Below are 25,324 nucleotides of genomic sequence, written 5' to 3' on the forward strand. Positions count from 1 at the left end.
ACAATGGATTAGATATCCAATTCCTAATAAAAAAGATTTATTAGACAGAGTTGCTCAAGCTTGCATATTTTCAAAATTTGATATGAAATCCGGATACTGGCAAATCCAGATCCAGGAGCAAGATAAATACAAGACTGCATTCAATGTTCCTTTTGGACAATACGAATGGAATGTAATGCCTTTTGGATTAAAAAATGCACCATCAGAATTTCAAAAAATAATGAATGATGTTTTCAACTCTTACTACCCTTTTATGATAGTTTATATTGATGATGTCTTAATATTCTCTGAATCAATTGATCAACACATTAAACACATAAATACATTCATCCATGCTGTTAGCCAAGCAGGTTTAGTGGTTTCCGCCAAAAAGATTACACTTTTCAAAACCAATATCAGATTTTTAGGACATATGATACATCATGGCACCATCATTCCAATAGATAGATCTATAGCTTTTGCTGATAAATTTCCTGATAAGATTCTTGATAAAACTGAATTACAAAGGTTTTTAGGATGACTCAATTACGTAAGTGATTTCTATCCTAACCTTGCTTTGGATTCCAAACCATTATATGATAGACTCAAGAAGAATCCTCCTCCTTGGTCTGACATCCATACTCAAGCAATAAAGGTAATAAAGAGTAAGGTAAAAACCCTTGAATGCCTTTCTCTTCCTCATCCTACTGCTTTCAAAATAATTGAATGTGATGCCTCCGATAAAGGACTTGGTGGTATATTAAAACAACAAGTAGATTCCAAAGAACAATTAATACGATATACTTCAAAGGCTTGGAATTCCACCCAATTAAATTATTCAATGGTTAAAAAAGAATTATTAGCCATTGTTCATTGTGTCACCAAATTCCAAAGTGACATTTTAAACCAACCTTTTCTTATACAAACAGACTGCAAGGCAGCCAAAGATATTCTGCAAAAAGATGTTAAAAATTTGATTTCTAAACAAATATTTGCTCGATGGCAGGCAATACTTTCTGCCTTTGATTTCTCCATTGAACATCTTCCCGGGTCTTCTAATTCTTTACCCGATTTTCTAACCCGAGAATTTTTGCAGGGGGGGCAACACTGACGCCAACGACGAATCACCACTTTCACTTGCACTTCAATTATTCCAAGATAATCTCTCTGATAAGGATCTTTCATCCTTAAATATGGGCTCCCGAGGCAATACTCGCCGGGGAAAACAACCCATGCATTCTTTAGTTCCATATGAAGGGGAACCCTCACCCCTGAATATTCGTTCACCATCTCAATCACCAGTTCATCAAATTACATACCCAGAAGCTCGTACTTCAACTCCCACTTTTTCACCTGCTCAATCCAAGTCTACTCTTCCTACCAATACTCCCAGATCTGAATACATTGAAAGAGCTTTTCTAATAGATATTTCCATTGAGCACCAACAGGTTCACATGGACCCAACCAAGCTTGCACCATTATACCTATTAAATCATCTTAATCCTATCAATGGGGTTAAGACCAGAGAATACTATGAAGCAATTCTAATGGAAACAGGATCCATCTCTGTTGTCCATTATTTCCAACAAAATACCAGAATCATAGCCTATTCAAAGGTACAGAAAAAAAAGCTCATTCCTTACACTGAGTGGGGTTCTAATCCCGCACATGGGAAGAAATTACAAAATTCTGAATTTTCTTACAAATATTTCAAATACGCTGAGTATATAGAAGCTTGGCATAAATTTTTCTATTACCAAAACCCCAACAATACTCATAGCTGGTATTTACAGTTCCGGCTACCAATTTTCGAAAGGTTCCCCACTTGGTTTCAAAACTGGTTTTTTGTGTGGGGATCAACTGCTATGATTTTACCTCCTGCTTTCAAGGAGTTGCAGAAACAATTTATACAATACAATAATACCAATAATACAGTTGACACTCACCTTTACTTCATAGCTTTATACCAAATCCCTTGGATTATGAAATGGGATTATACCATCTCACCCAATACTTCAAATGATTATACTTACATCCCTCGTTTGGGAAAGACCATCTCTGTCAAATGGTGGGATATCTTCCAAATGGATCTCACTAAAGCCACTCCAAAGAGAATACCTCCTGAATCACCTATATACCAGAAAAACCCAAATACTCCAAACACTTCATTCGACTTTCCTACCTATTTAAGAAATATGCTTCAAACCAACCCTCATGCTTCCAAGGACGAACTTGAAAAACAAATGAAGGAGATTTTTGCTGAAGCAGGAAGAAAACCTACATCTTCCGAAGAAACAGTTCAGTCCTCTCCACTACACACCAATAGGTATCTCCAGCTCAGTCAAAAGGATCCAGAAGAAACAGATCCAGACGAAACAGATCCAGAAGAAGACGATCCAGATGAATTCAGCCAGAGACCATGACAATCATCATCACCATGCAAAAGGAAAGATAATATGGGTCCTACCACCGAAGAAGGATACTCATTGTAATAAGGCCAAAAGAGCCTAGATATTTTACTTTTTACTTTTTATTTTTCAAAGAGCATCCCCCTATGCTCATGTTTTGTCCACTAGCACTTTTGTCATATTCCACCGACACCTCCTCTTGTCATATCTGCAGACATCTGGGCCCCTCTCATTTGTCCATATGCACCAGAGATTCTCTTTTCTTTGTCCACATATGCTGTCCACAAATGACATCTCTCTTTTCCTTTTTGTCCTATTCGAATAGTTGCCAGCTGTCTTACTTTACCAACAATGGCTGACAATAGCATCTACCTAATTTGTCCTCTTGCTAGCTGTTTTCTCTGCCGACAATGGCATCCACCTCATTGTTTGTCCTCTTCTAATAATACTGGCCAGCTGTAAAGCCAGGAGGATTCCTTCCGACTCCTATAAGAAGGAAGCACTTCCTTCATTCAGAGGCAGGGCCTCACTCCTCTCCTCTTCCAGAGCTAAACCTCTTCTCCCCTCCTGAAGCCTCTCAACCTTACCTGAAGCCTTCAACCTTACCTGAAACATTTCAAACCTTACCCGAAGCCTGAAGCCTCTCAACCTTACCTGAAGCCTTCAACCTTACCTGAAACATCTCAAACCTTACCAGAAGCCTTCATCAACCTTAGAACTTCAGACCTTCTGTAACCTCAGACCTCCTGTAACCTCAGACCTTCTGTAACCTCAGACCTCCTGTAACCTCAGACCTCCTGTAACCTCAGACCTCCTGCAACCTCAGACCTTCTGTAACTTCAGACCTCTTGTAACCTCAGGCCACTTGAACCTTTGCTCTGCACCTGCATCTCCGTTCTAAACCTGCACCTCTGCTCTACACCTGCACTTGAACCCTGCAACTGTTCTTATTCACAGCTATCATTGCCCTCATAGCTGAACCAGGTTCTCTCTCACCTTACTCTTAATAATGTGTGATTGCAATATCAATAACTTGCCTTCTTACTGTCCTCACCACTGGAAACTCTTTTCCAGTTACTGTATATGTACCCAGTAAGTCATATGCTTTCTTTCTTGTTCAAAGCTTTTCCGCTCTTTGTTTTATTTCTTGCTTTCCTGCTTTTATTTCCTCTGTAATATTTCCCTGTAATATTTTCTGTAAATGATAATAAGATGCTAGTGTGACTTTTCTGAGAAAATTCCATGCAGTTTAAAATTTTATTTAATATTAAAATAGGTAACACTAGTTACGCTCAGTGGATTGTACTTGATATTTCAATAATTCCTTTCATAGGAATCATATTATTCTGTTTAAATTACTACAGAATTTTACAATCATTAATCCAATATAACAGCTTGCTGTTTACTTATTTATTATAACTCTGTTACATTACTGATTATTATCAGCAATAATAGACCTGAACCTAAAACCAATCAATCAAAATATATATGGGTTTGTCTAGAATTAACAACCCTTCAAAATACAAAGTTTCAAGTTAGAAGGAGTTGTGATGACAATCATTATTTTTTATTAAAAAGTTATTTAAATAGGTAACGTTATCATTAACTAAGAGCAAATTTGAAATTTTCATAAAAGTACAATGATATTTTAGAAGTTAGTGTCCTGAAACTTTATTTGTAGAGTGCCCTTGTCATTTAATTAAAATTTCAGTTTTACCCCTTATGGAGATGACAAAAATATCTTTTGCCTTGTAATAACATTTATAAATTTGCCCACAAAAGTAATTTTTTTGAAAAAAATAGACAACAAGATTAATAAATCCACCTTTCACAACTCTCTTTATCCTAAACCTTTGTAATTTGAAAGGTTGTGAAGTTTAGAATATCCATATATATATATATACTTTAAAAAATTATTATACAAAGGTAAATTTCTTTAATTATTCATTCATTGTTTAAAAGTCAACAAAATCTTTTTTTAATTTGAAATTGAGTTTTGGAAGGACTTTTAAAAGATAGATATAACATTCCTAAAATACATGACCTATTTATTGTCGAAAGTCTTTTTTGAATACATAAGGGCACTTTGTGGTCAAAAGTTTTAGTGTAGTAAATTCTAAGTACGCCATTAGTGTGTTATATTCCAGAGGGGTGTGGTTTCCATAAGGTTACAACCTTAAAAAATCAAAGTAAGGTGTATATCCAAACTTTGTTATGAGATACAATTTTGATGTAAAATTTTTTTAGGATAGTGCGAGAATATATTTTATTTCAAATTATAAATTTTAAACTCTAAAAATGGCTCAAATCAATGAGATCTATAAACATGTGAAAATTTAGAAAATTAACGGTCAAGATAATGTGTTGTGAGATGTACTATTTTTAAGACTTGGAGAATCTCTTTTTTTCAATCAATATTTTCCAATATCTTAACAATCTTTTTGGAATGATTTTAGAAGTGCACCTTAATTCTATATTTTAAGTTGTCAAACTTCTATAAACTTTTCCATTTTAGAATAACCATATATAGAAAAAGATATATATAGGTGGACACCTTAAAATACAGAGCTAAGGTGCATTTTTTTCTTCTTCTTCTGTTTTAGTGTTAGAAGACATGTAATTAATCCAAAAACACTTAAAGAACAGGTTCAATATCAGCTCAAATCCATGTGTGGATGTGACTATAAACATAGCACAATAACCACAATAGGAAACCATGACAAATAACAATACCAATTAGAGCTTATTGGTGTAAGACAAGAATCACAAGAATTTTGCCTCATCAAAACAACTCCTATCTCTCTCTATAAAATTCATATCATATATCATCTAAGTAGGTTGTCATCGGTTCTAACATAACAACAAGAAACTAAATAAATAAAGATTTTTAAATCACCAATTCACGAAAAGTCCTAACATAACCAGTCCCGAAGATCTAACAAAAATCCATACTGGTGACAACAACAACAAAAATAAAACAGCATATAATAATGGAAAAAGTTTATAAGGATGCAACGTTATCATGTAGAACTACAGATGCGCCTCAAAAATCCATCAAAAAAGGTATTTTTAATGTTGAAAAACCCTTTGATTGATCATTTCGACATCGAGATATATGGTCATGAAAAATAAAAGGATTTTAAGTCCCAAAACTAGTGCATTTTACAACATATTATCTATACCGTCCATTTTTAAGTTTCTCATATGTTTATAGATCTACTTGACTTTAATAATTTTTGTAATTTAAAATTTTATAATTAGATATAAAAATAGATTATGAGATAATCCTAAGAACATTTTACATCAAAATTATATATTATGACAAAATTTGAAGGTGCACCTTAGTTGGATTGTTTAAGGTTGCAACCTTATGGAAACCACACCCTATAATAATTGATAACATTGAAAAAATATTGCGAATAATTATGGGAGTAATGATCCTATAGGACCCTCCCCCACTCATGTGTGTAGGATCCTATAGGATTGCCGTTAGTCTTGGATGTGAATCTCGAGATTAAATTGGATCATTACTCTAAATAAAACGCTGATTTTTTTTAGTAACGATCTAAAGACCGGAAAGAAAAAACCCAAAAAAATAGACAGATAAATAGCTTGTATAAAAAATGTTGTTAGTAATAAAGTAATGATCCTATAGGACCCTCCCCCACCCATGTGTGTAGGACATAGGATCAGCGTTAGTTTTGGATGTGAATCTCGAGATTAAATTGGATATTACTCTAAATAAAAAGCTGATTTTTTTAAGTAATGATCTAAAGACCGGAAAGAAAAACCCAAAAAAGTAGACAGATAAATAGTTTGTATAAAAAATACTGTTAGTAATATAGTAATGATCCTATAGGACCCTCTCCCACCCATATGTGTAGGACCCCATAGGATCGCCGTTAGTTTTGGATGTGAACCTCGAGATTAAATTGGATCATTACTCTAAATAAAAAGCTGATTTTTTTTTAAGTAACGATCTAAAGACCGGAAGAAAAACCCAAAAAAGTAGACAGATAAATAGCTTGTATAAAAAATGCTACTAGTAATAAAGCTGCGAAAATGAGCGTACAGAATCATCTAAAGACAATCTTTAACCTTTTTCTCAGAAAAAAAACAACTGCCCATCCAAAAAATAAATCGCAAAAACAAAAAAGAAATCATTGCCCATAAACCAAACTTATCAAAAGAAACAAAAGCAAACAAAAAAAGCAAAAGAGAAAAAAAAAACCCGTCAATTAATCATGAATTAAAAGCTTACGCCAATTTTTGGAACCAAATAAAAAAAGCATACGCTTTGCTGGTAAGCTGATTTTACAGAGAGAGAGAGGGCCTTGTAAAAGGCCAGAAAGCGAAGGTTCATTAGTGTTTAGAGAGAGAAAGGGATGGTTCATTAGTGTTTAAAGCGAGAGAGGGGGCGGAAAGGGTAAAATTTTACATGCGGAGAGGGGGGGAGGGTAAAATTTTTTATGGGTGAATGACTCTAGGCAAAGTTGAGAAAAGGAAGAGAGAGAGAGAAAGAAAGTTGAGAGAACGAAGAGAGAGAGAGAGAGCAAGTTGAGAGAACGAAGAGAGAGAGAGAGAGATAGAGCGATCTAACGCTTAAGTTTAAGGTTATATCAATTTGGGCTTTCGGGCTAGTTACAGGCATATCGCTTAAATTTAAGGTTATATCGATTTAAGCTTTCAGGCTAGTTACAGGTTCGAAGGCCTGGTACAACTGGCCCAAAACTAAATCCGTTTCTTTTATGCCCGGCTCAGAATGGAATCAGTTCCTTTTATGCCCAGCCCAGCCCAGCCCACCCCAGGCCAGGCCAAAAAGTCGCAAAAGACGGCCTGAAAGCATGCCCGTCCAAAATCCCAATGCCCAGCCCGGACCATTGCGAGACCTACATACATACAATACTTGTATATAACAATTTTGTATTCTTGCATATAACAATTTTGTAAATAACAATCTTGTATTCTTACATACAACACTTGCATATAAAATTTCAAATTAAAAAAATGATTTAAATCAACCACATCTATAAACGTATAAAAAATCTTGAATTGCAAGACGTACTATTTTAGGAAATTAGAAATCTTGATGTCAAGATCAATTAGATGTTCTTTCAACATCAAAACAACCTAACCTTTCTTGATAGATTTTAGAGAAGCACCTTAATTCAACAATTTAAAACAACACCCTTACATATACTTTTTCAATTAATTGAACATCTTATGCTACCCTTAAATAAATAAATAATAAATGGTACTCACACCATAAATCTACCATCCATACAGGTCCTTAGTAGCGGAGAAGATCCATTCCCACTCAAAAAAGTGATGTCTACAACGAAGGATATGAGCACCAGCACCGGTACCATGTACACAACTCTTCCAATTGATCCAACAAATAAATTGACGTGTATATCAAATGGAGTGTTGGTAAATATTAAACAACAAATGAGGAGACACTGTTTCACTATAACCCTGGAATTCATCCGTTCACGTATGGAAATGGGGTGTCTTGAATTAACAGGATATGTGGTTTTCTCATCAACACACCTTCATCCAAAGAAACTTTTCTATTCTTCCAAAAGGCTCAAATACAATTCAAAAAAGTAAAATAAAATGAAAACCAATGAAAACCACCTTACAACACCTGATTATAAAATCTGGGGTCTGATGCCAATTTCCACCCTAAAAAGTGGCAAAGACCCCTTTCACAGCCGTAGAGAGCAGTCTCTCTGTTCTTTCAGACACTTTAAACACAAACGACAATAACCCATTTCAAAATCTGCGAGCATCCTCTCTCCTCTCTCTCACACAAACACTCACTTGGAGACAAATTTCAACCTGCACACCTCTCTCTCTCTCTCTCTCTCATAAACACAAGCACTCATTAACAAGTATCAAAGCCGGCAATCACCGCACACCCCGCCTCCCCTTCCTTTCTCGCTCACCGCCCCCACGCCCCCCCTCTCTCTCTATCTCTCTCGACTGGTGCCAGTGTATGGTATATAAACAAACAACTACATCCCCACCTCATTCATAGGAAATAATCTGGGGCTGGTTTCTTCGAAGGAACCCCTCTTGCATCCTGCATTTTGACACTCAAAAAAATAAGAAAACATGTGCAACAAAAAATGCATGAAACTCCAAAACCAAAACGAATTTGAAAGAGAAGGAAAGCCTAATACTCACCTGTGATGCAGCTTCAAAAACACGAAACTTCTTGTTCAGGTTCTCATCCAACTCCAGTATTGCTGCCACATTCCCACATCTGAGTGCATGCACATGACTAATAATTAGACTAGAGAGGTCACAATGAATCTCTCTCTCTCTCTCTCTCTCTCTCTATATATATATATATATATATATATATATATGAAATGTCTTTAAAACGCCTACAAGCAAATTGCTACAGTATTTCGCCCCCGTCAATGACATGCTATGTTCGTAACAGTTTTGCCTAAAAATTACCACGGACCTATAAGAGCCGCGGCAGTCCTCGTATATTTTTTACATCAATTTTGCATTAAAAAAAATCCCGTCCAAAAAAATTGGACAGCGCCAAGCCTAAGGGCGAAAATATTGTTCATTTTTTGCCACGCACGCGTACATACATACGCGCCAAGCCTATTGGCGAAAGTACTGTACATTTTTGCCACGCACGCCTGCACGCACACACATGCCAAGCCTATGGGCGAAAATACTGTTCATTTTCGCCACGCACGCGCACACACACACACACACACATATATATGTATAGAAGCCACTACACAATGTCGATAGGCAAAATGCTACAATGATTTCACCTATAGGCTCGATGCCTATCGATTTTTCCGGACAGCAAGGTTTCAAGACCGCCATGGACAAGGCACCATCGGTTGCAATTCCGCTTGATAAGCTGTCACGGACATGCTATATCCGTAGCGGGACAAAACACAATTCAAAGTCGCCTATAGCCGTTTTTAAAACTCTTCTTATATATATATATATATATATATATATATATATATATAGGAATGATTTCATGTCCCTGTGTCATTGTAATATAATGAAACCACACTTCTAGAAAATCATATTAAATCATATTAAATCATATTTGACACATTTGTATGACCTCAAAATTTGCACATAAACTCCCTTTGTCCCAATAATCAATACCAAAAAAATTAAAATTCAATTTGCACCCTGGTCAAAATGAGTGCCCTCCAAACAATGAATCTTGACTATACAATTGGTGAATTTCAAGATCTAGATCTTTACAAATTCAAAATCATTTTTCTCTTTTCTAACATTGTTAATCTAATGATGTTAAAGCTATCTAAAAATTTTGGAAAGAAAAAAAAATGCTTCTAAAATCCTAGATCTAAGCATCTCATTAAAATAGACGACCCATATTAATTGGGCTCAAAAAGCATCTTTTGAAGTGTGCTTTTAAATTTTTCAAATTTTACTTTTTTGTGATTGTTCATTAGATTACAAAAGTGTGTATTTAAAAATTAGGGTTAAACAAATGGGTCTAATATGATTTTTGAAGGTTGTTTCATTATAGGTTAAGTTTAAAAAAGAGTGAAGTGCTAATATTACTCGAGTAGGCCCTTTTTTAATTTTATTTCTATAAAATGAATAAGGGTATTTTTGTCATTAAGAAGGGTCATGATGATATTTATACTCTATGGCAAAAGGTATGTTTGTCATCTCGAGAAAGGCATATTTGAAATATTAAAAGACATAAGCATTTGCATAATAAACTACTTAGTACTCCCTTCCATAATTACCCTTGTTATTTAAGTAAATTATCAACAAATAACCTCTCTAATGACAAAACTGACCTTGTTCATTTTAAAGACATGGAATAATTAAAAGGACAACTATGATAATTTAAACAATTCACACCCCTTTCTCAACGTAACCTATACGGGTTATGTTAGGGTGCTCATACTATATAGAGCATTTTATAATTGTACTCAACAGATTTTTGACACTTATACACCATTGTTTTATAATAATAGGTATAGAGACGAAGAAGTAGTTAAGATTGATGGTCAGAAAGTACAAAAAATACTATACTTTCGATATCTTGGGTTGATAATCCAAAAAACTAGAGAGATCGAGGAAAATGTCGCACACAAAATTAGAGCTTGTTGAGCGAAGTGGAGATGTGCAACTGGAATTTTGTGTGATCGTCGCATACCAATGAGACTAAAGGGCAAGTTCTATAAGACAACGACGAGACCAGCTTTACTCTATAGGGTGGAATGTTGGGCAGAAAAAAAACAATATACCCATAAAATTAATGTAGTTGAGATGAGGATGTTGAGATGGATGAGTAGCAAGACAAGAAGGAATATAATTTAAAATAAATCTATTCAAAAGAATTTATGTGTGGCACTAATAGGTGATAACATGAGAGAGTAGACTTAAGGGAGCTCGCCATACGTGGTGCCGACCAAGTACAACACTTACTAAGAAGTACGAGTTAGTTCAAGAGGAAGGACTGAAAAAAGTAAAAAGGTAGGCCTAAAATGATGTGGTTAGAAATGGTTCGAAAAGATAAGAGAACTTATGGCTCCACTGAAGATATGGCCTTTAATAGAGCAGAATGGAGAATCAAAATTCATGTAGTTGACCCCAATTAATTGGAAAAAAGCTAAAATGATAATGATGATGATATACCTTTGTTTTGTATATGGAGCATTTTTTTTAATAAGGGTATTTTTGGTCATTAGGAGGGGTGTGACATCATCTACATGAGGTGTGACATCACCTAACACACTAGTGGCATTTAATACTCCATGTGGGTGATGTCACACCCAATGTAGATGATGTCATACCCCTCTTAATGACCAAAAATGTCTTACTACAAACATAATGTATTACAAAACAAGACAATACAAGTGTCCAAAATTTATATATACATATATAGGAAAAAACTAAGGTCACCCCACCAGCTTAAATCTGTAAGCCTAACAGCCCAAATTGAATCTGGGCTGATCTGACGGTCACGACCTCATTTTGCAGTATAATTTAAATATGTTTTATACAAGTCCAAATCACATAAAATTGTAGGCGTCTATTATTTTCATCAAAGACTTACCTAATAAAAATATTTAAAAATTAATTCATAAAAATAAATTGACCAGAATACCATTGAAAAGTTTCAAAGGTATTTTGATCAATTTATTTTTACGAATTATTTTTTGATATTTTTATTAGATTCTCTTATTTTTTTTAGAATAATCGTTCCAAATTTTGAGTGATTTCAATTTTTAAGAAAAAAACTAAAATTCAAATACGAAATAAGGTCGTGACTTTCAGATCGACCCAGATTTAATCTGAGCTGTTGGGCTTACATTGTTCCATCAGCTGATGGGTTGACCTTAGCTTTTACCATATATATGTTATTATGTGAGAGTATGTATGTATATGTGTGTGTGTATGTATGTATGCATAGCTTTCACACACATGCACACACAGTTTCGTATAAAGACTACCACATCTCTCTCTCACACACACACACACATACACACAAAATTAGGCCAAAGAAACCACCACAACTCTCTCTCAAACAATCCACAGAGAAAATTTTCTCCTTGCCTAAAACAAGTCAACTCTCTCTCTCTCTCTCTCACTCTCACACACACAAACACAGATAACACGCATACAACACACATACAAAATTAGCCTAAAGAAGTGAACTCTCTCTCTCTCACACACACACACTCACAAACACAGATGACACACATACAGAGGGTTATGATCTGGACCTGTAGCAGTAATTTGGAGCTGACCACACAGTTACAATCTGGTTATTAAACATCCATTTGTAACCCTCCATGACCAACTGATGGGCTCGACATATATAATCGATGCTATTTGAGTGGTTGAAAGAGCTGACAACATTGCCCCCAAACAAGAAGCCGGCCCCTCGAGGGCTCAAACCCCAGCCATCGACTATGTCCTCAGGGTCTGACCATAGGAGGTCACACATGGCCCCATCGTGAGGCACCTCTTGTTTCCGATCAATCGTTCTGATCTGCTCAAATTACAAAGGAAAGCTTATTTAACTGCTTCATTGTATCCAGAAATTGATAAGCACTAGTAGTACTGAAAAACACAGTTATAGAACCAAAACTTATCAAAATGCTTATCAAAATGCTTCCATGAACCCACAATTGATAAATTTATTTAGTTATTTTTGTTTATTACAGGTAAAAAAATGCAGTGGAAAAATAAATTCCCAAAAACAAAGTTCATGGTTGAAGAACCATGAAGAGGGCAAACCTGGTAAAAAAATATGCTACATTATTTAAGAAAGGGAATAGGCATTGATATAAGTTATTCAAATCATAGTTGCTGGGGTCTCCCAACCTAGGCAGCGATCCTGCTCCAGAGTCTTGCTCCGGTGCTTCGGGAAAGGGTGATCTTCAAGGGATCTGGATTTTAGATTTTGGAATCTCAATCCCCACCTTAGAGACCAAAATAAGGATCAAGCTGATGTTTTTCTTCATTTACCGCCAGCCAGCAATGAAACTATACTTTTAATGTAATTGCATTGCTTACTGGCAATAAATAAGGAGATCCAGACTATAAAGAGTATATATAGCCAGACTACATATATACTCTTTAAGGATGTGAGATCCCAAAAGGATAGTATCTAGATCCCAAAAGATTAGGATCAATATCCTGACAGGGTTGGGATCGAGATTCCCAACATTTGAGGATCTCAATCCCTAACACGTACATGGTATGGACAGGTGCTTCCAATCATAGATATCTTCTAGTCATTCACAATGCCTTGCTCTCGATGCTGATCCCACTCCCAAATCCCAACAACTCTGATACAAACTAATAGCAAAGTGACAATTTTTGTAATATATAAAGCGCAATTTTGTAAATGATAGGCACGATAATCATCTAAGGAATGATGATTGGGGAAGATTTCTAAGGAGTAGAATGACAGACCTGGTCTAATGTGGATATGGCAGGAGAGAGACCACCATGAACACTAAAAATCCGGTTCTCGATTAACGCAGACAAACTGTAGTGAAGTACCAGATTTATAAGAAACAAATGTGACAGTAAAAAATAAGAAGAATTCAGCAAATAACAAACCTTTTCATTTTCAGAGGAGTAACTTGAGACGAAGAATAGATTGAGATGAGCACCTAAGAATAAATAAACCAGGCGTCTAAAGAATGATGGCTAGGACTGGATTTACAAATATCTAAATAAGAGGTGCAATATAACCTCAGATAGTCGAATATGTCAGTGCAATATCTCCACACATTTACTGAGCCATATTTACGAAGGCACTCGTCATAAAATCCATAAACCTGCCAGCAGAAAAAAATCAGTGCTTCGAGTACCATAACTTTTTCAATACCAGAATGACCATGAGGCTTTGAGATCTTAACCTGTGTGATCTGACGGCTCTCGTGGTTACCTCGTATCAGTGTTATCCGATCTGGGTATCTCACCTTTGCAAGACAAGTTCAACCAGAAATTCAAGCGAACCACCAATAACCCATAAAAAGCAGGAACATGACCATGAAGAAACACAAAGAAGTAAGAGAATATACTCAAGTGTAAGAATGATAACCTATCTCCTACGCAAATGTAGCCATGTACTTTTTTATAACAAAAAACAGAAACTAAAACATTATGCTTGTATGATTAACTGTTGCAAGTAATACATACTTCCAAGAAAACATGTCAAAATACTAGAAAAGTTTTTTGGCAAAAGAATATCAACAATGTCACAATACCAAGAAACTTGTAGAATAAACCAACAAAATCTTCAAAATTCAGCCAATAAAAATGTTGAGAGGTTAAGACTATAGAATGTAGCACTAGAAATAAAGAAATGTATTGTTTGTGGAAGGAATCTTAGGTTGTTTGGGTTAGCAGAAAGTAGAAAGTTGATCTCATAGAATTTGTTCAATTGAGGATTTGTAGTACATTCTAAGAGATTAGCCAGGATGTTAAAGGGAGGTTGGAGGGAGATATGGGTGTACTTAAGTTGGCAAGTTTATGTGAGCTAATCAAAGCATTTCTTCATCCCTCTGTTGAGAGGGGACAAACTAGTATATAACTAGGAAATGCACAGGGTGTTCTCACTAAGATCAGTAAAGGCGAACTTTGGAGTCAGGCAGTGATGACAACAGAGATTCTTGGTGCATGCTAACTCCACTAGGATAGTTCTTAGGGGGTCAGGGAGGTCTTATTTGAGAGTAGAAGTGTACAAGGAATAATGAATTTCCTCCAAATGGGATTAGTGAGGTCTATTTTTATATTCACTTTCTCAGTACCTCCATGAGGAAGTCCATGAGGAAGGGATTTACTCGATGTAATAGACATCTCTTGAGACTGCCTCAGAGGATTGTAGGTATTGTAGAGGTCATGGAGATGAGAGAGAGAAATGGATGTCTCTCTCTGTCACATCCTTAGGGAGGACAAAATCAACACTAACTCCGCAGTTTGATGGATGGGGGGTTCCTCAAGAACTTGCCCATTTGAAATTCCATTCCTCTACAATCTTCCTACATGTATAGTGTATACTACCACTGTACTATTTGTATTTTTCGACATGGGACCGGATACTATACATTGTACGAGTACACTCTTTGGGTACTCATACCAAAGATCAGTTGTTCATAGCAAATCCAGGGAGTTCATTGTTCCCACTAAACGAACAGATGACTAAAAATGAGCAACAATTCATCAACCACCACCCTTAGATAAATATGGACAGTGGATGTTGTGCCCGAGTACCATATTCCATATCCATATGGAGTATGGAATATTCTCAGTTTCCACATATTAAGATGCATTCATCATGAATAAAAGGGGTAGCATGAGTATACATCAGAGAGAAGTTAGAATTCTCATCTCCACCCACTAATAAGTAAAAGCAGCTGTAGCCCAACAGTGGATGAGGCAGATGAGTAAGTGGACAGAAACTGGTCGAGGAGCAATTGCATAAGTCAGGAGGCGCCCAAAGGTGTGGCTTTCATGGAGCAACAGAGTAGAAGCAGTTGGGTGGAAGGGAGGTGAAGTGCAGGAATAAATATGTATCTATCATTATTATTGCACATCATATGCTCCTTTGTGCAATCCTTTCCATATGCTTTTGCATTTACCCTTGCAAACAATCAAAACCAACCCTATCCCAAAGTGTTTTGCATTACAATGCAAGGGTATTTCAAGTACTTAAATATATGCTTATGGTAACAAAGCTCACAGGCAGGGATGTATTTCATCAGTTCCCATATCTTGATTGTAGGAAGGAAAATGGAAAAAAAGAAGGCTTTGAGCTTTAACCATAATTGTTGGGAGAAGAAGCCAGAGAAGGGGTGGCAGCACCAACCCATGGCTGAAGTTCCCCACCTAGTGAGTGCTTCTCAGGGAGTGGCCAGGAGGGCCCATACATTTGTGTACTTAAACTATAACTGTGTGGAAGCATTAGGAAGCTCTCCCCCCCACCACCACCACACACACACACACACACACACACACATACATTATACATACATAAATTCAGTGTGGTAGTAAAACAGATGTACAATATTTAATTTATTTTTTTAGCATTAAATATAGACATGCACAAAGAGAATTCCATAGGGTTCAAGTCATTCTAATGGACTCTATAAAAAAAGGGAGAAAAGAAAAGGAAATATATTGTAGGGCCATGATGAAAAGGGGAACTTAAATTTATCATTAAACCACTGCAGTCTTTCATTTACATGGCGTTAGTGCCTATTCCATCGATACACTCCCATAGCATACGGCTAGCAGTAGTGGCAGAAGAAAAAAAACAACGATATTGTTAGGGGTGTTTATATGGATTCCCTTAATGCTACAAAGAACATGTAAAATGTGTACATTGAAAAGAGTTAAATAGCAAAAAATTATCACATCAGGATAGAATCTACTTAAGTTGTACATCTTCTGGTGCTAGGACTCCTAAAGGGGGACATCATATCAAGTTGTAGAAGGAAGACTACATAGAAGGGGTTTAATGCATCTCGTGGTGGCGAGGAAGACGCAGTAGAGTTCACATCAACTGCTTTCAAAGGACGCAACTTTTCACTTAGATGTTTGTCTGGGGTGATCCAAAGCCCAACTTAAAAAACTCATCAAGGTCTCTATGGGTTCTCGGGATTTAAGCATTTTTGGGGCTTCAAATTGTGATTGAACTCCTAGAAAAATTTGTGAGAAATTTTATTTTAAATTGTGAGAAATTTTATTTTCTTAAGTGTCTTTCATTTCATTATTGAGTCCTTATTGTTCAATTTTAGTTTCCTTTAGTTATTAGGTCTCTAGAAAGCCAGGTTTCAATCCCAGTTGGATTAGAAGCCTCTCAGAGGCATTGTTTCCTAGAATCATTAGGAGTTTATTTTTTATGCTTTCAGGAGTCAAGTATGGAGCGAATCATATTTAACGGGATCCACCTACCAAGGTGTTGATTCCCTCCGAAATCCCGATCCTGAGCTACAAGGAAAAGGACCTCGGTACTCTGCGATTCCTAAATTTGGAATCTCAATCCTTCCTATTTGGGACCAAGGGCTTGAGTAATATGCGACCCAGATTGCCTAGCATTGTAGTATAGTATATTACAGCAATCTGGTATAGTATCGCAATATAGTATAGTCTAGCAATGTGGTACAGTATGATCATATATACTATATTGTAATACATACAACTATATAGTTGTCTATAGTATATTTAAGTATGGGAGAATTTGAGGTTAGCACGCTACCTGACAACTACAATAAATGCCCAACAGCCAATCTAGACCGATATAACAGACGCGATTACATTTCATATTTTAATTTTAATTTTTTTTACAAATTCAATTCACTTGAAGTTTTGAGTGTCTACTATTGAAAAATAGGCAAATCTAAAAAAATTATTTAAAAACGAGATTCAGAGTCTTCGATTCCCTTGGCCCATCACCGGGGAGAGAAGAGGAAGTTAGTGGTGGATTCTTAGCCCATTTATTCATTACCTGGGGACGGGAACTCCATCTGTTGATAGAAAGATAACATAATTTGCAAAAAATAAAATGGCCAAAATACCCCTAAAAGTTATAGGGGTATTTTGGTCAATTTATTTTTATGAATAACTTTTTCATATTTTTATTAGGTGCTCCTTGATAAGAAGTGGACGCTCCAAATTTCATGCGATTTAGATTGGTAGAAAAAACGTGACCATCAGCTAGTAGACTGCCAGGATCTTTTTTTTTTTTTTTAAGAGAAGATAACTTAGGCTGACCGGATCATTTCCCTATAAGTATAGTAGCATATAGTATATCGCATAAAATTCTGATATAGTATAACAATATAGTAATGTATAATAATGTACACTATTGTACATTATAAGTGTGCTTTGGGGGGCTTAATTTTTAACCATACGGAGTTCGGTCATGCATAATTGATCATTCGATCCGATTAAGTTTGGATCAAGCATCCCCACATTTTGGGATCGAGATCCCTAGATTTCAGGTTGTATGGACTGCAATCCCTACCATAGGGATATTTCTACTTGTCAAGATCTTGAGGTCCCAAACCCAATCCCTATCCCAAATCTGATTCGATCCCGATTAGGAAACCTCCAAAAGGCACAAGACCATGTCGTCCTAAACTTTATAGGAACCTAAAACTGTATAGAACTCCTAAACCCTAACTTGACTAGGTTTATTAGTCATAACCAGACACTTTCTTCCTATGCCCACCATCACACTCTTGTAGGTGTCTACATCAGTTTTGATATAAAAGCAAGTTGTTCCATGGCGCTTTTGTTGCATTAAACCATGTGAACCCGAAGGGGTCGCACATACGGCTCTCATCTCTCCCAAAAGCAAAGCGGGGATCTTTAATTGCAATTGATGAATCAAATAAACACCATACAAGATATTTTCAGTGTACTGGTTGAAGAATGAACCAATATAAACCAGCCGTCAAATAATCCCAATGGTCACAAACAAAGAGATTTGTCCTCTCAAAGAGCAGTCTGATGAAGATGCCCCTAAAGAAGTAGTTGGTCAAGAAGGAGCTTTAAGCCATTCGCAGCAAGCTCTTGATTAAGCTCATGAAGACATGGGAAGAAGTTTGTCTGCTGGTGTCTTTGCAAAGAACATGTTTGAATCATCCAATATCGATTTAATAGGACACATGTATGATGGCGTGAAAAAACTAATAATGATGTCCTCTATGATGACGTGAAAAAACAATAAAATTGTAGGAGATGATGTTATCGAGATCATGAAGGAAACTAACCCCTTGGCCCAGAAAGAAGTAAAGGATGCGATTCCCTTTCTCAAAGACTATTGAGTCAGAGGAGGAAGACAATACTATTGAAGACCTAAGCGAATTAGACGTACTCATCTTGATTCCTTGTCAGCATACATAGATCCTGTTTCTGAAATGTTTGCAAAAGAGTTTAATTATTTCTTATTTATCACATGAGATACACTTTGAAGTGTTAAGAGCAACAAAGAATAGGACTGAAAAGAAAGTAGTGGATTCAAGGAGGGACCCATCCATGATCACTTGAAAAGTCGAGGACGAGTCATCTCCAACCAGGCGAGAATGATGCAGTCCACTTTCGAAGGATGTAGTTATTCACTCGGATATCCGATTGGAGCCATCAAAGCTTAACTCAAAGATCTCTTCAAGATCTACAACCCTTATCTCTATGGGTTCTTGTGATTTGAATGTTTTAAGTATCAAATCGTGGATGAGAGCCTGCTGGAAAAGTCATTGACCAACTTTATTTTCCTTATCGTGTAAGGTTTTTTTCTTTTCATTTTCTGAAACCTTTTGGGGGCATTTGATACCAAGGAAAGTTAGAGCTTCCCCCTTACTATTACTTTCCCCCATTTGATACAGGGCACTCTTATCAGGGACAAAGGGTTAGAGACCTTTTGGGGGAGTTTGATAATGGGTAAAGTCGGAGCTGGGTTCCAACCAACCCCCTTGCTATTTTTTCCCATTTGATATGGGGGAAAGTAATGTTCTTAAGGAGAAGGGGAAGATGGGCTCCCAACTTCTGTATTTTCTTGGAAAGTTGCACGCCAGCTTCAACTTGGTGTGTGCCTTTCTTGAAAAATCCAGGAAACCCCTTCACGAGAGGGTTGTCTCCAATCAAAGACAGGCACTCTATCTCAAGCACTCTCTCTCCTCTCTCTTAAGCACTCTCTCTCCTCTCTCTTAAGCACTCTCAAGCTCTCAGACACTCTCCCATATTTCAATACGACAAATTTCTATAGCATTAGGAACTAATTCATGGTGCTAGTATTGTTAACTGGTGCTCACTTAAAATTGCCTCCCTCGAATTGTGTTGGATGGCACAGAGATCTGAGCTTAGGCTCAGAGGTGAACATATGGACAATTCTGTAATAAGAAGGGGGACCCATTACTTACCCATAGAAAAAGGAAAGGGGGACCCATCCCAAAATGCATTGGCAGCAGTTAACTTTTACATGTGTTCCTAGTATGTACTAGCAGGTTGGGAAGGTTGTACTTCAGACTCGAGAATTTTATACAAGGCAATTCAAGAGTCATCCTTTAACAATGACTCAAGCTCACAATGATTAAAATTTGCGGTCAAATGCCTATTCACCAAATTGGCCTAATCCAGTGTAGCAAAATACTGCCCTGTAGATGCAGGCTGCCCTATCATGTGCAGATTAAAGGCCATGCATCGTGCTATACAATACCACTTTGGTGAATTTGTACGTACTCAATCTCTGAGGATGCTGGAAGAGTTACTTAAATATCGTCATTCAATATTTGATTGTGGTGGAGAGCAATTTTCGAATACGGAAAGCAAAGTTTCCTATCCTGAAGAGCCAATTTTAATATCCATTTCATAGTTGCTAGACCCTTGTAGGAAAGGTCACGGACCCGCTCCGGAACCTCGATCCCACAATTCTAGCTAGGGATCCTGGACGGAACACGGATCCCTATATTGTGATCCTCGTTCCCAATGGGCTTGAACCGCAGTTCTCAAGTGTAAATTTCAAAGCATATGATGTTTTATCTATTCAGCACTGATTCATATGCATTGATTCATGTTTGTGCCCGATGGCACTGAGAACCCACGCATCATTCGCAATCCCTTAAAACTTATTACGACGATTCCTTCCTCATGGAATTGCGCTTCCCTATGACAAGGATCCCGGTCCCTTGATATAGGATCGTACAAACGTCGATCCTCACCATAGGAGCTTCCAACAATCCACGGTTCTGTGGACCCGAGCCAGCTCCCATTCCCGGGAACGCACCCGCACCCGACAACTATGATCCATTTGCTACAAAGGTCAAGATTGCAAATGCTACATTTATACTAGGCAACTTTATCCAAATGATGCCTTCATAGAACTTTCCTAAAAAGTCAATATTCCAGCTTCAGGCATGACAACAATGAAAGAAGCATATGACAACAAAGAACATATTAAACCAATGGTGATCAATTCTCAAATTAGGAAGACCGTGATTGCAGGTGATGATTGAGGGTGTATTGTGTGTGGATCTCTCTCTCTCTCTCTCTCTCTCTCTCTCTCTCTCTCTCTCTCTCTTCACTTAACTCGTATGTGGAATTTGATAGTTTGTTGTTTATTATTAGAGCATTCGAAAGTAATCTTTGGCATAGTTATTGAGTTGAAAGTATGAGTACTACATAAGAAAAGACCCAACTAAATAAAATCACCAAAACAAACTATTATATATATATATATATGGAAAAGTCTTCCCAATGCTTATAGGCGAAAATGAACAGTGATTTTCGCCTACCCTCATCACCGTCCAAAGTTCATCGCACGGTTACGATTGTCTGGTAGTGTTTCATTTTTTATACAAATCAGAATGATCTGAATTTTGGAGCATGTGTACATCTTAGTGAGACGCACCTAATAAAAATATATAAAAAAAAATTCGCGAGAAGAAAATTGACCTAAATACCCTTGAAACGTTGCAGGGGTATTTTGGTCAATTCATTTCATGTAAAATATTTTTAAAATATTTTTCATAGATTCGCCTATTTTTTATGAACACATGCTCCAAATTTCAGATCATTCTGATTTATAGAAAAAAAAATGAAAATTGAAACACTACTGGACAACTGTGATCGTGCGATGAACTTTGAACGGTGAGTAGGCGAAATCACTGTTCATTTTCGCCCATAGGCGTTTTGTAGTATCTTCCTATATATATATATACAGAGAGAGAGAGAGAGAGAGAGAGATCGTGGGGATTTTTTTTTTTGGTTTTTTCGTTTTTGGAGGGGGAGAGAGAGAGAGAGAGAGAGAGAGAGAGAGAAAGAGAGAGAGAGAGAGAGAGAGAGTTACCGATTAATTGAATCACCAACAAATGAGACTGCCAGTACCTTGTATTCCAGATATGTTACCAAACAATGGTCCCCAGTTTCCAAGCCAACCAATTTTCCAAGCCTCCCATTTTCTAAGCCTCCCAGTTCCCCCAGTTTCCAAGAGAAACTACAACTCCTGTGATCAAACACACCCTTTAAGTTGCATAGTTTCACAAAATCTTTAGGAATTTATCTTTTACGCTTTCAAGAGTCCAAGTATAGGGCAAATTGAACTTGGACCTCTCTATATAAACCCCTATAGGCCTATGGCCAGTGGTGAGAAACCACCTTTAGAGGAAAAATTTCTCAATTCCTTTTGCAGAAAGAGTGAGACAATAACTTTAGCCTAGATTTGGGAGATTCTTCCCAAAAGTTTCAGCCCCTCATCTTCTATCAATGAAGATATTCTCCAAAACCCTAGCATGTGGGTTTGAAGTTATTTCCTCATATGCATGAGCCTTTTTCTTTTCCCTCTTGTGTGTCATATCATCCAAGATACCCCACAAACCCATTCAAACCTTTCCATAAAGGCTAGCCTAACCTCACCAAATCCTAAGCTAGTACAATAGCTATTGCAACAATATACCTGGTCTCTATAGCCTTCGAACTTAAATTTAAACCATACTTTTACTTAATTCAGCCCTATAATCCATCTCATGATCTTCCTATCTTGCTGGACCTACTGAATTCAGTAACCTTTAAAGCCTTTCAGAGACCCTAGTACTATTTCATTTATACCTAACATTATACAAGTTGACCCTAATTAGAAACCTTCATAAGGCCAACACCCTGCTGTCCTAATTTTTGTAGGAACCTAATTTAGAACTCTTAAGTAGTAACATAATTTAGAATTCTGCATCTTACTAGATCTTTATTTCTACACCCACTTCGCATGGCACACTCCTGTAGGAGCCAACCCCCTTGATCCTGCATCAGGTATGAAATGCACAAGGCGACATGACTAGGACAGAAAGGATAGTAGTACAATTCTCTACATGGACTTTATGTTACAGGTAACAAGGAGGTAACAAGAGGCCATGGCCCTTCAAGAAGGTATTGAAATGGATTTGATGGGTTCTAGTAGGACTCTAGAGTGGACGAGCACTCCTACATGCCTAGGTAACTAAAAATTGCAGGTGCTGAACAAAATGTTAATACAGTTATTCTTAGTTTTGGGTGGGTGGGGGTGGTTATTTGATGAGGAAATTGATTCTTGTAGAGTGAGAAAAGGAGCCCTGGAATAGTGTACAATTAGCAGTATAGGCTCGAGGATGGTAATTATTGAGGGTGTCATGATGCCAGGCAGAGAGGGGGAAAATTTGTGATTCATATTTCACACCAAGATCGTAACTAAAGCGAATATAGACCCGGTAACAAGTATAATGCATACTACTGCTTGTAATTTTTTCTCATTCATCATTAAAAAGTCACATTTAAGCTATAACAATCATATTTCACTATTTGTAATACAAAGACCCGAGAAAAGAAGAATAAGAGGCATCGGCTATCTTTTAGTTCATCCATCACATCTCAAGACCATTAAATGGAATTTACATAGTTCAAATGGAAAGCATATTATACCTTCAGAGCAAGTAAAAGCAAAAAGGTCTCGACAGAGTAGAAGCCTCTATCAACAAAATCTCCTAAGAACAAGTAGTTGGTTTGCGGGCAATCCCCTCCAACTTTAAATAGCTCTTTCATATCATAGAACTGTCCATGGATATCCCCACATATCTGAAGAAAAATTCATAAGCACTTTAGACAAGGTGGAAAATAATTTATCTAAAATCATGTGAAATATGCACATCACCAAACAAGGTTTTAAAAGATGCCATTGCATACACGACAAGATGCCAGGGAGCTATTTAACAAATCAAACCATGCCCAAAATAGAGATTCAACTGATATTAAATCACCAAACCCAATGGAACTTTGACATTACCAATTTATGTAATATTCCTACTAAACTTCCATAACATAAAAAAAAAAAAAAACAATACTCTTGCACAAACATGGAACATACATTTTCAATATCCTAAAAACAGGAAGTGAATGTCAATACTCAGCAAAGACGAAAAAATAAGAAAGCAAGGTCAAAGGTAAGAGCTATTCTTTTAGGCCAAGGATCTAGAGTTGAATTTTTTACCCAAAAAAATGACAGCTCACTGATGCACGCACCTGGACTGACAAATTATGACAAATTAGGGTTTTTCTTTGAGTGGGGAGTATGGGATATACTTTAGGGACTTAGAGGTCAATTGGGCCTAAGAATTCACGTATTAGCAAGTGTAAATTAAAAACCGATGGTGAGGTTTGAAGCAATGAAGGTCTAATATCTTGTAGAGATATTTAGTACTTTGTAGTTGGTTTAAATAGTTGTTTCAATAAAAAGGAAAGGGAGATTTTTACTTTAGAGTTTATGTTTTTCTATTTGGGTGCTTGTGTTCTTCTTTAATGGTGGATTTCCTTCTCTAGCTATTTTGTGCAGAAAATTTGTGTTTGTTTGTTCAAATATTTGCATGCTCTAGTACTTTTATTCAATAATAACAAGGTAGGTCCTACCTATCCCAACTTTTTAAAGCTGTTCTCAAACAAAGCTCTCAATTTCTCAATATGCATGAATTCTCATTATCAAAAATCACGACCTAGTGTCATCCAACCAGTAGTGCTCCTACTAATTCTAAAACTTCTTATTCATTAGTAAAATAAAACAAGAAAAAAAAAAATTCAAAGAATACCCATCATTAGTAATGAAACCCTAAAACTCAACTCAAACTCAAGAGAAAATTGCAGAGTAAACAAGGAAGAAATTATAAATCAGTCAAATGGGGTGGTTTCGTTTTGTGAGAATACATACTGTGACTGGGGCGTCTACTCTCTGAACGTTGCTCTCTTCAACGAGGATCTCCATGGCCTTGAGGCACAGTGCCTTCACTTCATATTCCTTCAAGGGTTCACATCTTTTAAGTTGCTCTATTTGCCTGTCTAAGTCTGACATTCTCTCTAAAACCCTAGCTTTCGAGCCCCTCTCTCTCTCTCTAAACCTCGAAAGCTTTCGAGGCAAACGGAAAGAGGCTCTGTAAGAGAGAGAGAGAAGAGAAGGACGCCTGATCGATTTGTGTATATACTATATACGCATCCAAACTGTGGTCTAAAGTTATTTTATGCCCCCTATATCAATTTTTAATTCAAAATATTATGTGGTACCGCGGGAGCATTTCGGCCTTCTCTCCAACGGATAAAACCAAAGTTAGACCGTCCAATTTTTAGATGGTGACATCTAAGTGTTAAAAACCTTAAATTTTAATATTTTTTAAAAGTAATCATCTAGTAATTCTCAATTAGTTTTTAAAATTTCAAATTAAAAAAAAATCTCTCCCGATAGATCTTTTGATTACGGGAGGAGAGATAAATTATGTTTCCCAACGAGGGGATAAAATATGGTTGTGAGATACGTATACTATGCTCAATTGGGAAGTATAGTTTATTTTTATTCCTTTAGGTGTCGTTTGGATATCTAGAAATATATTGTTTTTGAAATATATTATTGGCTGTTTGGATACTTGGAATAT

General features: G+C 36.6%; 1 protein-coding gene across 8 annotated transcripts; it reads right to left on the reverse strand.

The window, feature by feature from the left end:
* Positions 1–7,773: 7,773 nt before the first annotated feature.
* LOC18429752 (serine/threonine-protein phosphatase PP-X isozyme 2) lies at positions 7,774–24,871 on the reverse strand. 8 transcript variants are annotated; one of them, XR_016042630.1, is made up of 9 exons: positions 24,610–24,871; positions 23,334–23,486; positions 13,799–13,861; positions 13,632–13,717; positions 13,347–13,422; positions 12,666–13,219; positions 12,149–12,417; positions 8,577–8,655; positions 7,774–8,472 (listed from the first exon to the last, which is right to left on the reverse strand). XR_016042630.1 is itself a non-coding variant. In XM_006839035.4 (8 exons), exons 1-8 carry the CDS (start codon positions 24,748–24,750, stop codon positions 8,422–8,424), a joined length of 918 nt encoding a protein of 305 aa, XP_006839098.1. In that variant the 5' UTR covers positions 24,751–24,871; the 3' UTR covers positions 7,774–8,421. The 8 variants fall into 8 exon arrangements, 6 of the variants coding, with proteins under 6 accessions (XP_006839098.1, XP_088705700.1, XP_088705703.1 ...); XM_006839035.4 differs by lacking the exon at positions 12,666–13,219; XM_020664599.2 differs by lacking the exons at positions 7,774–8,472; positions 8,577–8,655 and having other exon boundaries at positions 12,283–12,417; positions 13,126–13,219.
* Between the last annotated feature and the right edge of the window lie 453 nt (positions 24,872–25,324).

The sequence above is a fragment of the Amborella trichopoda genome, chromosome 10 (genome assembly GCF_054954075.1).
Source record: "Amborella trichopoda isolate Santa Cruz 75 chromosome 10, AtrichopodaSantaCruz75HAP2 v2.0, whole genome shotgun sequence".
NCBI classification, from domain to species: Eukaryota; Viridiplantae; Streptophyta; class Magnoliopsida; order Amborellales; family Amborellaceae; genus Amborella; species Amborella trichopoda.